The sequence below is a fragment of the Petaurus breviceps genome, unplaced genomic scaffold (assembly GCF_028583685.1).
Source record: "Petaurus breviceps papuanus isolate PSGF00001 unplaced genomic scaffold, PetGlider_PUasm1.0 37, whole genome shotgun sequence".
Lineage (NCBI taxonomy): Eukaryota > Metazoa > Chordata > Mammalia > Diprotodontia > Petauridae > Petaurus > Petaurus breviceps.
Window position 1 is genome coordinate 51,826,948 of NW_027186296.1, and position 16,327 is coordinate 51,843,274.

General features: G+C 39.3%; 2 protein-coding genes across 3 annotated transcripts in view; one reads left to right on the forward strand and one right to left on the reverse strand.

Moving 5' to 3' along the window:
* Positions 1 to 5,071, reverse strand: part of LRRC28 (leucine rich repeat containing 28) — a 187,499-nt gene extending 182,428 nt beyond the window's left edge. For both annotated transcript variants that reach the window (XM_069098495.1, XM_069098494.1), the window contains exon 1: positions 4,962 to 5,071. The gene's annotated coding sequence lies outside the window, so the exon portion shown is untranslated. The remainder of the gene's footprint in view (positions 1 to 4,961) is intronic.
* Positions 5,072 to 6,627: 1,556 nt separating this feature from the next.
* Positions 6,628 to 16,327, forward strand: part of TTC23 (tetratricopeptide repeat domain 23) — a 119,821-nt gene continuing 110,121 nt past the window's right edge. Inside the window, 4 exon segments of the mRNA XM_069097390.1 lie at positions 6,628 to 6,889; positions 8,573 to 8,671; positions 12,798 to 12,912; positions 12,914 to 12,986. Coding sequence (XP_068953491.1) covers positions 12,812 to 12,912; positions 12,914 to 12,986 — 174 coding nt within the window. The 5' untranslated portion in view covers positions 6,628 to 6,889; positions 8,573 to 8,671; positions 12,798 to 12,811.

The window sequence follows — 16,327 nt, forward strand, 5'->3', positions numbered from 1 at the left end:
AAACTGATCTTCCTAAAGTGCAGGTTTGATTAGGCATCCCTCCATTCACCATTCAATTAATTCCAGTGACTCCCAATCACCTCTAAGATCAAAAATAAAATACATTGTTTGGCTTTCAAAGTCCTTCATGACCTTGTTGTTCATTCCTACCTTTCCAGTTTTTTTTTAATATCTTTATTCATCCCCATTTATTTTTCAATCTAATAAAACTAGTCTCCTTACACAAGACACTCTCTCCACTCCAGGCATTTTCACTGGCTGTCCCCAATGCCTGTAATGTTCTCCCTCCTCATCTCTGCCTCCCAGATCTCCAATTTTCCTTCAAGTTCTGGTGAAAATCCCACCATCTATAGGAGTTTTTTTTGGTAATCAATCCTCCTTAATTTTAGTTGTTTTCATGTTGTCTCCCCCAGCAGACTTTTAGCTCTTTGACATCCGGTAATTTTTTTTTCCTGTCTTTGAATCCCTAATGCTTAGCACTAGTTCCAATGCCTAACACACAGGAGGTGTTTAATAAATGCTTGACTGACTTGACTCTTGGCACCTCGAATATGCCCAAAACTGAACTCATTATTCTCCCCAATAAACTATCCCTCCTAACTTATCTATTTCTGTTAATGCCACCACTATCTTTCCAACATAATAATCTTGGAGTGATTTTTTAATCTTTCCTTTTTCACCCACACTCATCCAATCAACCGCAAAGTTATGTTATTTCTACTTTTGCTATCTCTCACATCAGGCCACTCTTAACCCTCACTAAAATACTCTTTAATTTGGGCCTTCGTTTTTTTCTTCCCTAGACTGCTGTTAAAAAGCTGCTAATCGGCCTTCCTGCCTCCAAGTTGCTCCTTTCTTATCAGTCTTTCACATCAATGCCAAGTAATCATCCTCATGCATTGCTAAATTATCCCTCTTCTACTTAAAAACCTTCAGTTAATCCCTAGTATCTACTAAATAAATTTTAAATTTTTGACTCTGCCATTCAAAGCCTTCTTCTACAATCTAACTCCAACCTAACTGTTCAGTCTTATCCCATACAATTTCCTTTTGGATAGTCTATGTTCCAGCAAAACTGGACTACTTTCTGTTCTTTATTCTAATTTCTGCCCTTTCCTATCTTTGCTCAGTCCTCTATGCCTGGAATAAATTCTCTCTTCACTATTTCCCTCTGTTTAAGTCCTTCCTATTTTTCAAGGTCCATCCCATATACCACCTTCCCATTAAACCTTTCCTAATCCTCTTCTCTCCTCCACAAGTAAAAGTGATCTCTCCCCTAAAATTTCTCATAGCACTTTGCCTGGGCCTTTTCTTTGTATTTATCTTTCTCCCTTGTATTGTGTACTTATCGGTATTCTTCCATATTCCACCTCCCCAATGATTTGTATCCATAGACTCTAGCACACAGTAAGTAATTAAATGTTTGTTGAATTAAACTGAATTCTCTAGCACAACACAGGTGAGAAAACTGGAGCCAGCTGGGTCAAATGACTTGCCCAAGGGCCTACAAGTTAAAAGCAGAACAGAGACTAGAACCTAGATTTCCTGATTCTCTAAAGTATTAATGTGTCCTATACTTCCAGTTAAAGGTTTCTAAGATTTTGCAATTACAAAGTAGTCGTTATCAGTGTGTTTAAAAGTGATCAATACAAAAAAATAAGATCATACAACACTAATAACACCTATTACTGATCTTATAATTTCCACAGCATTCACAGGCAATGCACAGCCTTCAATTATATACTAAAAAATACATGACATTCACTTTGCAACTTTTTACTTTCAAGTACAACTACACTGAAATATACTTAAGGATACAACATAAAATTCCACCAAAAAGTATGTAAACTGTCTTACTGATGATAAATAAATACTACTACTAATCACTTACAGGCTATAGTACACACTATGAAAATTCAGTAGGTCTTCCAATAGGGTGTCTTCTGAACATGTTTCATCGTGCTTTTATTTTTTTAATGGAATACACTTAGTACAATGCCTGGCACATAATAGGTACATAATAAATGTTTATATATTGATTTGAATATGAATCTGAATATTTTAATTTGGAAATAGGATCAAATATGATGAGAAAATTATAGAGGGTATTTATGGCATGAACATGCTAAGAAATATGGTTTTACACCAAGTCTCTGTGGACAAGATAAATTAGAGTCATTTTTCCTGAGTCTGAAAAGTGTGTAAGTCATTTCAGAGTCAAAAAGTAGGGCTATGTGAAAAAGACAAATGAGTTTAAGTTTTTCAATAATTTGGAGGCAAATTTTGTAAAAAAGAAAAAAGATACAATGTTCCTGCTTTCACTGTCCATCTAGATTATGACCAGCACTTCTCCCATGGTTAAAGTGGGGTTGGGAGAGGCAGGGAGGTTTGGACTAGTTCAACACAATAGCTCTAGAATGCTATGACTTTTTAATTAATTCCTATTCTCTAGAAGCTTTTGTTAGAGACCTGAGAAAGAGACATGGTTCATCCTTGGGGACAGAGAGCTAGACATGGAGTCAGAAGATGTGGCTCAAATCTTTCTCTTGCCACAGCTTACAGGGCTGACCATGGACAAATCATTTAAAATCTCTGAGCTTCAATTTCCTCACTGTGCCTTCTCTTCTCAGAATATCTTCCATCTCTCCAATCTCTCTCTAACTTTATGGTACCTTGTTATTTACATATTGTCTCTTCAATTAGAATGTAAGCTCCTTGAAAGCAAACTTTCTGCCTTTGTTTCCCCACTTCTTAGCACAGTTTGGAACATAGTAAGCACTTAATAAATGGTTGCTGCCTGACTCATCTGTAAAAAGAGAGGCTTGAATGAGGCCTTGATTTGTGATCTTATGAAGCTCTATCCTCTTAAAAAAAAATCAAATTCCTGATACCTTAATGAACTTTCCTATTATAACTTCCACCCTACCCCATCCCCATTTTGAAAGGGAAAAAGGGAATAGACATTTATTGAGTGTCTGCTATGCTACAGGCATTTTGCTGAATGTTTTTATAAATATTACCTCATCTGATCCTTACAACTCTTATCAGGTAGGTGTTGTTATTATTTCTATTTTACAGTTGAGAGAATTTAAGGGACTTGCCCAGGATCACACAGTTAAATGTTTGGATTTGAATTAAGAAGCTGAATTTGAATTCAGGTTTCCTGACTTCAGATGCCGTGCTCTAAAAGCTGTGTGACCTAGCACGCTCCTATAAAAGAAAAGGATTATTTTTTTTTCCCCCTAGGTGGTCATCAGAAAGGAGTTCCCTTCCCTAGAAAGAAGCTTCACACTAGAGACCTTAAGGCTATCACCCCTCCTAATTAGCACTACTACACTAGCCCACCAACAATCTCCATTCAGGAAAAGGGGCATCAAAATGGGTATGATCATTTTACATTCCCACACACTCAAGATGCAACCCTTTATTTAGTATTACTAAACTAACCAACCAACTCCAGGGATATTAGTATTTATATGACAATTTACACACACACACACACACCCCTTCACAAGATAGCCCTCTAATTAGGACTATTACAACCAACTCCAGGGATGTCAGCACATGTTTGACCACACACACACATACACCTTCACTGATAGCTTTCTAATTACAATTAGGCAACAACTCCAGGGATGTCAGCATGCTTTTGACCATTTACATGTGCATGCACACACATACACAAGCACACACACACACATACACACACCCTTCACAGACGGTCCTCAGATTAGCATTACTACAACTAGTCAACCAACTCCAAGGATGTCTGTCAGCATGTCTAACCATTTACACACACACACACACACACACCTCTTAAAGGACAGTCCTCATATTAGCACTACTACAACTAGCCAACAAATTCAAGGGTGTCAACATGTCTGACCATACATACACATACACACCACACCCCTCTTCATGGACATTACTCAAATTAGTATTACTGCAACTAGCTAACAAATCCAAGGGTGTCAGAATGTCTAACTATTTACACACACAGACACATACACACCCCTCTTCATGGACAGCCCTCAAATCAGTATTATTACAACTACCCAACCAACTCCAAAGGTGTTAGCATGTTTCTTGACTACACACACACACACACACACACACACACACACACACCTCTTGATGGGAAGTCCTCAAATTAGCACCGACTACACCAAGACAACCAACTCCAGGGGTGTCCAAATGTATCTGATCATTTATACATACATATACATACACACACTCACTCCTTCATGAGAGTCCTCAAATTAGCACTACTACAACTAGCCAACCAACTCCAAGGTTGTCAGATTGTGCCTGCTTATTTACACACTTACACATACACATTTACACACAGACACATACATTCCTTCATGGACAGTGCTTAAATCAGCACTACTACAACTAGCCAACCAACTCCAAGGTTATCTGCATGTGTCTGCCCATTTACACACTTACACACACATTTACACAAATACACCCCTTCATGGACAGTATTTAAATTAGCACTACTACAACTAGCCAACCAACTCCAAGGTTGTCAGCATGTGTATGCACATTTACACACTTACACACACACGCGCACGCACACTCCTTCACGTGACATCCCCCGCAGTGAGCGGGCTGGGCGCCTCCAGGGAGGGGGACGCGAAGGCGAGGGCGGGGGTGCGGGATGGGGAATGGTGGGGGGCGCTGAGGGGATGGGGGCGCGGACAGCAGCAGGCGAGGCCCTGTCGGGTGGGATCAAGGCAGACAGGACCGGGAAACGGCTCTTCCAATCAGTCCCGGCGGGGGCCAAGGCTTGGTGGGGGCCACCCGGGAGCCGGGGCCAGCTGGGTCCCGGAGCTCCTGGTCCCTCCATGGGCAGCCCCGCCAGGCGGGGGCGGAGGTCTGGATTTGGGGGTAGCGGAGCCAAAGTCGGGGCGCGGAGGCGAGGACGAGGAGGAGGACGAGGAGGAAGAGATACTCACATCCACTCCTGGCCGGAGCCCGCTGCCCCCGGCTCTCCCCAAGACGAGGCTGAGCTCCCCTTGACGAAGGAGGCGGGGAAGGGAAGGGGCGGAGCCTTGTGGTCTGGGGGCGGGGGAAGGGGCGGGGAAAGGGACAGTGGGGGACCTGCTCAAATTGATTCACGCCCCCCGGATCCGCGCCCAGAGGGGGGGAAGGAAAGGAGAGGGGAAGGGGGTGGAGTCAGGGCGGGGAGCTAGGCGGGAGGAGGCGGGGCAGGAGGAGGGAGGAAACGTCGCGAGAACGAGACATCTGGTTCTCGCGGTATCTGCTCTCAGACAGGAGCGCGACGCTTCCGCCTCGGCCCCGCCCTGTAGTTGTCTTTGTTTTTGTCTGCCAAAGAGATAACTGTATTTGCTGGGTTATCTTCCTGCTCCGTCACCTCTCCTAGGATCGGAGGTCACTGTTCCCCTGAGCCTCGGAGTTTGGGCAGGACCAAACCCGCTCGGCGGGGTTTGGGAATGGGTGGCTGTTAACTCAATAGCTGCTGTTCCTCACTGACCCTCCCTCTGGAACCATGGAATGGCGCCCCCGGCGGAAGAGGGAAGGGTCACACGGCTGTGAAAGCTGCTCCCAGGGGCCAGTTCGAGTCGCTCTTGCGGCGCTAGGGAGCCGCCGCTTCTGCTGGTACAACCATGAATAATACATTTTACTAATAAAAGATAAACATAAAATACTAGAGAGTTAGCATTTTGTTTTTTTCAGTCGAGTCCCAACCTTCAATATAGCTTTGGGGGTTTTCTTGGCAAAGATACTGGAGTGCTTTGCCATTTTCTTCTCCAGCTTATTTTATAAATGAGGAAATCGAGGCAAACAGTTAAGTAACCCGTCCAGGGTCATACTAGGTAGCTAGCTCCTGTCAGAGGCCACATGTGAACTCAGGAAGATGATTTTTCGTGTCGCCAGGCCTGGGATGCTATCAACCAAGCCACCTAGCTTCCCCAAAGGAAAGCATGGCTGTTTGTAAAGTGCTTAGCACCGTGTCTGGCACATAGTAGGTGTCGTGACTGTTAGCTAGTGATAAAAATCTAATGTGAGCAAAAGCATTTTTTTTCAAAATGTGTGTAACAAAGGTCTTCGGATACATGAAAATATTAATAAAATCTATTCGAAATTTACTCCTTGAAACTGACAACCACAATTAATGACATTTTCTAGTCAAGCCTGTAGTATTTCTGTTTAGATTTATAATAAATAATAGTGTTAGTTCCTCATGTGGAAAAATGCTGGATCCAAAGTCAGAGGAAGTTCAAAACCTGCCCTACCACTTAGAACCTGAGCTGGGTAGGTCAACTAACATCTCTGTGCCTCTAAAGCCTCTAATCTCTCTATTTAAAAATAAATTTTAAAAGTGGGTGGAATACATGAGCTTTTCCAGTTCTAGGTCGATTTGAGAATTGCCCATTTTGTGTCTTTACAATGCTACGTAATAGAATTTAAACATCTTTCCAAAGCACCTAACATCTTGGTTACTAATTTTTAAACTTTTAAAAGTAGTTGTTTTTTTTTTCAAATGATGAGATTTAGCTTTAAGGAGAGGCCTAGAAAAAGAGAAAGCCAATCCCCTTTTAAAATTCCCGCCTTAGATTCCCAAGGATTGGGTCACAAACTTTCACTGGAAAGGGTACCTCCTGTCTTTTGTTCCTTATTGGCTAAAGCGGCATCAATCACTTCCCTGATTCCCGAGCTTTGTAAAATAACAAGTTGCTTTTCCGGGAAACGGTTGTCCAATTTTAGTTTTAAGTTCTTTGAATTTAGTCATTTCCGTGGACATTAATGTGTATAAAGAAGTATAAAATTATAATGCAGTAATTAAAGTGGCTTGGAAAGCAGCGAATAGACAGCTGTGCAATTTGCCTCAGTGAAGTGGAGCAGCTTCTCCGAATCCAGTGTAAGTTAATGATACTGGGATTTATAGCAAAGTTGCCTGTTTCTTAAAGTTGTCCAGGATTTCTCTCTAATTTTAAAGAACTCTAATCTCTTTCAGACATAAATCAAAATAAGCGAATTGTTAAAAAAAACAGGAGGCAAGGAAAATCAAGAAACAAGTTTTTGTGAGGGTACTAATTTCTCTTTACATTCAAGTACTGGGGGTTGGAGTAGGAAATATTGTATCTAAAACAATTTTTTAAATATTGTAAAAAAAATAATAATGATAATCTTTGACCACCAGGACGCACCATTTTTGTTTGTTTTGACTTGCTAATATTCATATATTAGGGTTACACTATGTGTATATACTTTTTGAAGAAAAGGATATTTCCTTCTATGAAATATATTCCAAATAATAAATAGGAAGTACATTTATAACATACTTTGCTGCAAATTTGTAAAACAAATGAATATCAGAATAAGACTTGGATCTTGAAATTGTGTGCCCCTTTTTATCCTTAATTTCATATTTTTTCTTGGTTTTTTTTTTCTCCTGTGACTTTGGCTGGCCTTATGTAAATGAAAAGACAAATCTGCCAAATAACCCCAAAAGGAACCAAAATGAGAGGACAGAAACAGATTTATAGCTAGAAAGTCATAATTAACTTTTCAATATCTAAAACTAATGGTTCTTAAAAGATAAGTCTATTTCTTGCACCAGTTTATAACTGTTATAAGGATATGCTGTCATAAAAAAATTTCACATGCATTTATTCTAGAAATTTTTACTGGGTATCTGCTGCCTTCATAGCACTGTACCAGGTGCTACAAAATAAACTTTAGGCACAAGCCCTCATTTCAAGAGTTTATGTATGGTTCAATTGAGACACACAAAATATTTAAATACTAGTACAATAGGGTATTTAAATACTACAAAGGTAAGGGAAGCACAGTCTGAAATGCTTACAAAAAGCATTAATTGATTTAGAAAATAAGCTGAACCTTGAAGGATGGGTGGGATCTAAAGGGATGGAGAGGAAGATGGAGGGCATTTCAGATTAGGTGTTGGGTGGGTAGGGATGTGGTGGCAGGATAGGGTAGGAAAGGAGAAGAAAGAATGTGAGCAAAAATGTGCTTTAGTAACTTTGAAGACAACTGACTGAAGTGGAGAGTTCTTCATGTTGTGGGTTACTGGGCAAGACTAAGGCTGTGAAGAGTCTTGAATGCCAGGCTGAATGAAGAGTTGGGACTTTATGCTGTGAAGCATATGAAAAACTGTTGAATGTGGGTTTTTTGTTTTTGGTATATCAATGATAGCAGGTTTCAAAATTTAACTGGCAGAAGTATACAGGATGAGTTGCAGAGGAAAGCCTAGAAACAAGGAGAGATCTGTTATAAGTTATTGCAACTGTAGAAAATGGCAGATTAATATTTGATCTTATAAAACTACACGTTTTAGTGTTGAAAAGAACAAATACTTTTAGTAGATTCTTGGTTGAATAAAATAAATCCAGATGCATCATTCTTTTTCATTTCAGAAGCATCTTTTTTACTGTTTTACCATTGAAATGAAAAACATTTATTTCCACTTTTTAATAATAATACCTCTATCAAGGTGGAGAGACAGGTAAAAATGCAGTCATACAGTGAAAATTATTGTCCCTTTATATTTAATATAAAATTCATTCTTCCTTTCCCTTAGAATTACAATATAAGGTTTTTCGGTGCAGTATAATGATATTGCTGATATCTCAGTAAAGAAGAAGCTCTCACACTTCAAGAAGATTGATTCCATGACCAGGTACTCTTGTTCACACTGTAGACAGAGCCAGCAAAAGGGAAAATTATGAAATAAGATATGTGTCTTCAGATCTTAGACCTCCTAATTAATTTAGCTCTTTACTAACTTTGTTCCCTCCACCTCTGTAAACGGCATCATCTCCTTGTCTGGAAAAAGGATCTTAGAACCATTCAAATTAAACTGATAACATCCTTAAAATTACTTGTTCCAAAAGTTAGTTTGAAAAAAGACCTTTAAGGCCTTAAACTCCAACTGTGGAATTTCTAGTCACTCAGTTTTACAAACTGAGTCATACTCGTCCTTCCGTCTTTCTCACCTCCCAAATCCAGTCATTTGTCAAGCATTTTTGATTCTACCTCCACAAGATCTTTTGTATTTGATGACCATCACCCTGATTTAGATAGTCATTACTTTTTATCTATGGTATTGTAATACCTTCCTAATTGGTGTCCCTGCTTCCAGTCTCTCCCCCTTCCAATACTTATTCCTGCCAAATTAATATTCTCAAAGCATAGGACTGGCCCTATTGTTCCCCTGCTGAAGAAGTGATTTCCTATTGACCCTAGAATAAAATACAAAAATGTTATATTTGACCTTCCACAGTCTGGCTCTAACCTCCCTTTCCAGACTGATTCCTCTTGCTCTACCCCAGGGAGGCTATGTTCCAGTCAGAGTGATACCCTTGCTTTTTTTATTTACCCATGACATTCCATTTCTTGGAATGCACTCCATGCCTTTGCTCTCTTTACTCCTTCATCTCTACCTTTTGGAAACTCTGTCTTTCTTCAAGTCTTAGTTTCAGTGTCACCTCCTACATGAGGCCCTTCTTGGTCCTGCAGTTGCTCTTCCCCCAATTACTTTGTATTTATTTCTCTGTTTATTTTCCCTCCTCTCCACTTTACCAGCAGAATATAAGCTCCTTGAAAGCAAAGATCACCTCCACTGCCTGGACAACGACTGACACAGTGCCTTGCACATTCTTAGCACTTAATAAATGTTTGTTGAGTTGAATTGAATTGAAGTCCCTAGTGGCCTATTGATTACATCTTTTCCCCTTGACAGGGAGTCTTTTCCTGATCTCTCCTTGCCTGCTGGTTACTTCCATGAGTGAGTTCTTGATCTGGCAACCATGGGAGGGAAGTTGTATTTTAATAGCCTTTTTATTCTTGGATTGTGTGCTTTTAATGTTTAATTATTAAATAGCTTTTCTCTTGGATTTTAAAGTTTATGAGTTGCTGTTACATTTAAGCCAAGCATGGGCTCAGTTCCCAATTAGTCTTGTAGAAGTTAAGTGACTTGACTAAGATCAAAGCTAAAATTCAAATCTATCTCTAAACGTAAACCTAAGTGTCCTACCATCCAGGCCATATTTGCCCATTGGGAAGGTTTTTCTCAGAAGACCCCTTGAAATTCAGTTAGAGCATTCCAAGATATTCCTGGAGAGTTAAAGTCTGAGAAAGGCCTGGTGGACTCTTCATTTCCCTAATCCTGCATATCCAAACACTTTCCCAGTCCTACACATTCCTTCTTCATATGATCTTTTGCAGTTCAATTTGATTCAGTAGACATTTACTAAGTGCCTATTCTGTGCAAGGTGCTATGTTTGGTCTTGGAGTAAGAAAACATGGGAGACAGCAAAGTAGAGGAGAAAGAGGAAAAGAAGTCTTGGCGTCACATCCTACCCCTAAGCCTTTCTGCTTGCCTGGCCTTGGGACTCCATTTCCTTACCTGTGAAATGTGGGACTAGGGATTAAATAGATGGTCTCTGGGGTTTCTTCTAACCCTAGAAATACCAGAGAAATCTCAGTTCTAACCTAAGTAGCAGTTTCATGAGCTTGAGGTGGCATTTAGCCGCTCAGCCTCATTTTCCTCATATGTATAATGGGGATAATAATGCTTTCATGCTCTACTTCACAGGACTGTTGTGGAGAGAACACTTTGTAAAGCACTCTAAATGAGATACTATTATTATTATCTTCACTACCGCTCCTTAATTTTAGTACTAAGTACCTCACACTTGTACTATGGCAGTATTTCCCTAATTGTTCTTACTGCTTCCTGCTACTTCTCCCTGTATTATATTCTTTGTATAATAACCATATCAATTTTCCTACTGCATCACTTAGTGATCCTTTTGTTCTTTACCTTAAAAATCCTCAATGGTATCTTGCTGATCATCAATCAAATTCAAAATTCTTAGTTTGGCATTCAAAGCTCTTTACAATGTAGTGTCAATTTACTAACCTTATATTCCACCTTTGTCTTAAACATACCCTATGCTCAAGCCAAACAGGGATGTTCATGATTTACTGTATTTGCCTTCTAAATTTTTGCTTTATTTGCTAATGTTGTTTTCTATACCTGAGTGCCCTTGTGTTACAACTGAAAGCCAGAAAACCTGGGTTCAAATTCTTGCTTTGCTGCCTATGTGACCTTAGACAACTCATTTAATTTCTCTGAGCTTCATTTTCTTCATCTGTAAAATTAGGAGGCTGGGCTAGATGACCTGTAAAGTCCCTTCCACTTTAAATCACTTCTATCACTTCTCACTATTCACCCCCATGTTAGCAGCCTTGCCACCCTGGAGATGCTGCCACTCTGAGGCCATCCTCATTGGTAAATCCTTAGCTCAGACCACTATTGCTCAACCAGCTCTACTCATTCTTCAGACTTCTCTCCTTATCTGTGCATTCCCCCACCATCGCTACCTAGCTTTCCAGCTCTCTTTTAATGTGCTATTTTCCTCCATTAGAATGTAACTTTCATGGGGATAAAGATAAGTATTTGTATCCCTGATGCATAGTATCAGAAGCAGTTAATAAATACTTTAATTTTCTATCTATTTTCCTAAAACTGATCTCTCTCCATCCCCATCTTTATATGAAATCCAGTTCATTCTTCAAAACCCAGTAAAATGCTACCTAGTGCATGAAATATGCCCTTTTCACCCGGTGAGAAGTGATCTCTCCCTCCTCTGAACTCCTTCGTTTTTGACTCAGTCTTATACCACTTGTCCCATACTGCTTTGTATTATAGTCAGCTGAAACTAGATTATAGAGGATCTTGAATACCAGGCTAGGTAGTTTGGACATTATCTGGGGGGTAACAGTGTACTATTGAAGATTTTTTAGGTAAAAGGTAACAGGATTCAAGGAATGCTTCATGTAAGGAAAATCTCCCTAATAATTATAACCATCTATAAATAAAGTGTCTCTTTTGGGAAAGAGTAGATTGTTTCTTAGAGGTTCTCAAGGAAAGGTTGAATGACCATTTACTGAGTATTTTATGCTGATCTTAAGATCATAGATTTAGGACTGGAGGGGGAGTGTGAAGCTCATCTGGTACAACTTTAGTTTATACATGAGGAAGCTGAGACCCAGAGAGATTAAATGATTTATTCAAGGTTGCACAGGTAGTAAGGGATCATATTAAGTACTGAACCTGGTTCTTCTGACTACAGATTCAGTTTTCTGTCTGGTCTACCATACTGCCTTTGAAGTGAATTATTCATCAGGTCCATATTTTACTAGATGACCTCCAAGGTCCCTTCTAATTCTGTAATTTAGTATACATATCTCTCTCCCTCAGCAGTTTATTAAGCACTTTAATGGTAGGGAGCATGTGTTTTATTGATCTTTGTGTCTCCTACACAGTTCCTTGAACATAGTAGGTGATAAATATTTGTTCAATGAATGAAGAATGTTTACTGACTACATTCTTCGTTGTTGCTAAGGTAAAAATGAAGTTGACAGTGGTCTGACAATTGTAGAAAAAGCCTATGGCTTCTATGACAGCCACAGAATTTGAAATTTAAGCTAAAAAATTTTTAAAGGCAAAACAAGCTTGGAAAATATTTTAATAATTTGAAAAATTTTTTAAATAAGCCATTAAGGTATGGTTGGAAGTATTGTAACTAAGTTAAGGCCAGTAGGAAAGTGGGTAATCATGATCTGTATGACTATTATGTATACATTAAATATAGTACCTATTTACTGTAGTACATATCTTACTGAAATTTGTACATGCACTATTCTTAATATTAAAAAGTAAATGAGTATCATAAAAGTAACTTGGTGAGTTGCTATGGTTTATAACTGAACGTTTTTGTAATGTTCAAAATTAAAAGACAGATAACAGAAAATGCAAGAGGATCAAGAAACTCAAATTTCCAGTCACCTAACTGAAACCAATGATGATCTCCACACAAGACCTAGACAAATTCAAAATGAACTGCCTAATAATCCTATTACAACCTCCTAAACAGAAACTTCTGGAGTGTGAACAAAAAGTAAAGTTTCATTTCAGCAGTCACCAAGTAAGATAATTTCTTTCTTGCACATTTTATCTTTAATGAAGTACCTGCTTTCTTATTTCAAGCTGCATTGATCTGACAGACATAATGTTTACTAAAGGAATCTAAGATAACAATTGCTAAAATTTATATGTGTTTTAAGGTTTGCAAAGCACTTTACATATATAATTCGAACCTTACAATGACCTTGTAAAGTTGGTGCTATTATACTGATTTTACAAATGAAATAGCAGATATTCAGAAAGTGTGAGTGATTTGTCTAAAGCCTTGCAGCTACAGTGTTACAGCTGAGATTTGAACCAAGATTTTCTACCTCCAAATCAGTATTCTTTTCCTACACCACATTTGCCTCCATGCCCATTAAAGTCAACTTTTGACATTTTAAGAATCTATGATTGCTTTTTCCCAGTTGGTACAAAAGCCCCTGGAACTAAAAGAAGAATTAGGGTTATATCAGAAGACAAAGCTGGAAGCACAGTTAGGCTGAAGTCTTGCTATGTCTTGGTCAGGTTTCTCAGAATAAGAAGCTAGAATCCCCAACTCCTGATGTGTAGTCTAGTATTGTCATTGTTTTCATGCTTTTAGAAACCTGTATGGGGGGGGCGGCCAGCCCCAATTGCTTAGGGGCGGCCAGGTGGCTCAGCGAGTAAGAGCACCGGCTCCAGTGTTGGGACGACCTGGAGATCGAATCCCGGGCTCAGACACTCAGCACCACACCCAGAAATAACTGGCCGTGTAACCTTGAGCAAGTTACTTAACCCTGATTGCTTAAAAAAAAAAAAAGAAAACCTGTATTAGGGACACTATAAAGATAAATTTAAACATTATAAGAACCATTTCAACCTTTTTATAACTTAACCCCCCCCCCTAAATGTTTTTCTAGTCCTTCCTTTACTATACTCACCAGCTGCCCTCTTCTTTAGTCTGCCACTATTCTAGAAAGCTTCAGACATGATCCCAGTTTCTTCATCATCACAGGGTAAAGCTTAGGAAAAATTCTACAGACATAGTAGAAATTTGAACACAGCTCTTGGGTGTTCCTAGATTAAGCTAAGTCCAATTCCTTATTTTGATATTCCTGTCTAACCTTAGGCAATTCATTTAACCTCTTTGGGCTTCAGTTTCCTTATCTGTAGATGAGAAGATTGGGCTAGATGACCCATATGTTTCCTTTGAGGTCTAAATCTATGATCCCTCTCTACCCTCTACAGCTAGGACTTAAGGGTAAGCAGATAAGGTACTTACATAAGGGCATAATAAGGGAACATTACTTTTATTTATAAAATTCTGGACTTCTTTGCCCTTTTTTTGCGAGGCAGTTGGGGTTAAGTGATTTGCCCATGGTCACACAGCTTGCATCAGTACCTGAGGCCAGATTTGAACTCCGGTTGTCCTGACTCCAGGGTCAGTGTTCTATCCACTGTGCCACTTAGCTTCCCCTAAAATTCTGTTTTCCATGGCATATTGGTATTTGTTTTGTGGTAAGTTAAATTGTAGTGTGCCACACTGAAAATACAATACCTCTGTAGGGCAGTAAGTAGCATATAGAAAACATCATTTTCAAACCTTGCTTAAGGTTCTCAACACATTGTTGCAGTTCTGACAGTATATATCCTTCGACCTCTCCCAGAGCTCTGCCTCAGCCTCTGTTTCTCTCACACTTGACCTCCTACCCTAGCTTTCTTTTGTTGGCCAGTCTAAACCCCTTCTCTAATTTCTGTCAAACACTGACTGCTGGTCTAGGAATGTTGCTTTGATAGACTATAACCCTGAACTGACTGAGAAATCATTTGAGCCTTGAAAGGAGTTAATATGGTTTTTGGAAAGGACCTTAGACTGGATTCTAGTTGAAAGACTTAGAAGTCTTCAGTCATATTATCTCTTTGAGGTTTGGAAAATAAAAATCATCTCTTTCCTCTTATATTATAATGTTGATTGTTGGTCTGTAGCACCAATGCAATATTCACAGTGCTGGTGGCCACTGTGAATTTGCCAGAACAGTGCTCAATCACAAAATATAACACTCTCCATATAAAAGACAGAAGCAAAACATTTGTTTTGACACCAGAAAACCTAATCCCCAAACCAGTAAGCTGATTCCATCATAGTAGCAAAGAACTAACGACACAGAGGGCCACAGCATCCTTTAACCTTCCCACAAATCAACATTTTCTCACAAGTCTAACTATCCCCCAGGGGGGAGGGGTTCATGTCTCTCCCACTGTCTAGCTGCTCTGGCTCCCAGCTTCCTGTGGGCTCTCTTCCACCCTTCAGCAAACTCCTCCCACCACAGGCTCCATGTGATTACATTCAGCCTATTAGGGGGCAGGGTATATCTTCAAAGCAGGCAAGGTCTTCAAATTCCCTTAGGCTTATTAAGGGGAAGGGAAGATCTTCAAATTACCATTACATTTGGCCCTAAGATCTTTCATGTCCCTTACATAGCAAAATACATTAACAATGCATTTCATTACATAGATTAATGAGAGTTTAGGCGTAACCGGTGGGGTAACATGTCAACAGAACTTTGCAGCAATATAACAGGGATAAGCACATAAAACAATATCTTAGGGTGAGGGCTTGGATAAAAGCACTCCCTCTTTCCCCCCTCAAACAAATAGGGCTCAAAATCTTGGGGTAAGGAGCAAAGATCTCTTCTCCATAGATACTTCCATCTGAAATTGGACATAGAGTTGTCCCTGCCCCAAGAGAAAGGACACAGCCCAGGGAGAGAGTTAGGCTTATGAGTAAATGTTGGTTTGTGGTAAGGCTAAAGGATGCGGTGGTTCTCTGTGCCATCATGGCTTATTAACTTCTTTGCTACTATGATGGAATTGGCTTATTGTTTTGGGGATTTGGTTTTCTTGTGTTTGAATAAATGTTTTGCTTCTGTTTTCTATATGGAGAATCTGTTATATTGTGCAATTGAGCACTATGCCATCATATTTACAGTGGCTGTTGGCGCTGTGAATATTGCATTGGTGCTACATGGTCCTGCTGATCTTTTTTGCTTTATAAGTGTCAAAGGCTCTAAGTCTGAATTATAATACTGTAATTATCCATCACTATGATTGCCCACTCTTAAATCTTAGAATCTGTAAAAATCTCTATAACCTTCATAAGAGTATGACATCAAAATCAGGCAAATAATGGAGAAAAACAAGAACTGAAGGGCACCTAAACCTTAGAAATGACTATTTCCTATTAATTACTATGTTTTCACTCTTTTGCACATTTTTAGCCTGTTTTCTTAGAAATCTTTCACAGTGGGCTATCATAGAAAATGTTTAGAGAAAAAATAAAAAGAACTCACCTTTACAAAGCTTATAGAAATTGGGGTATTT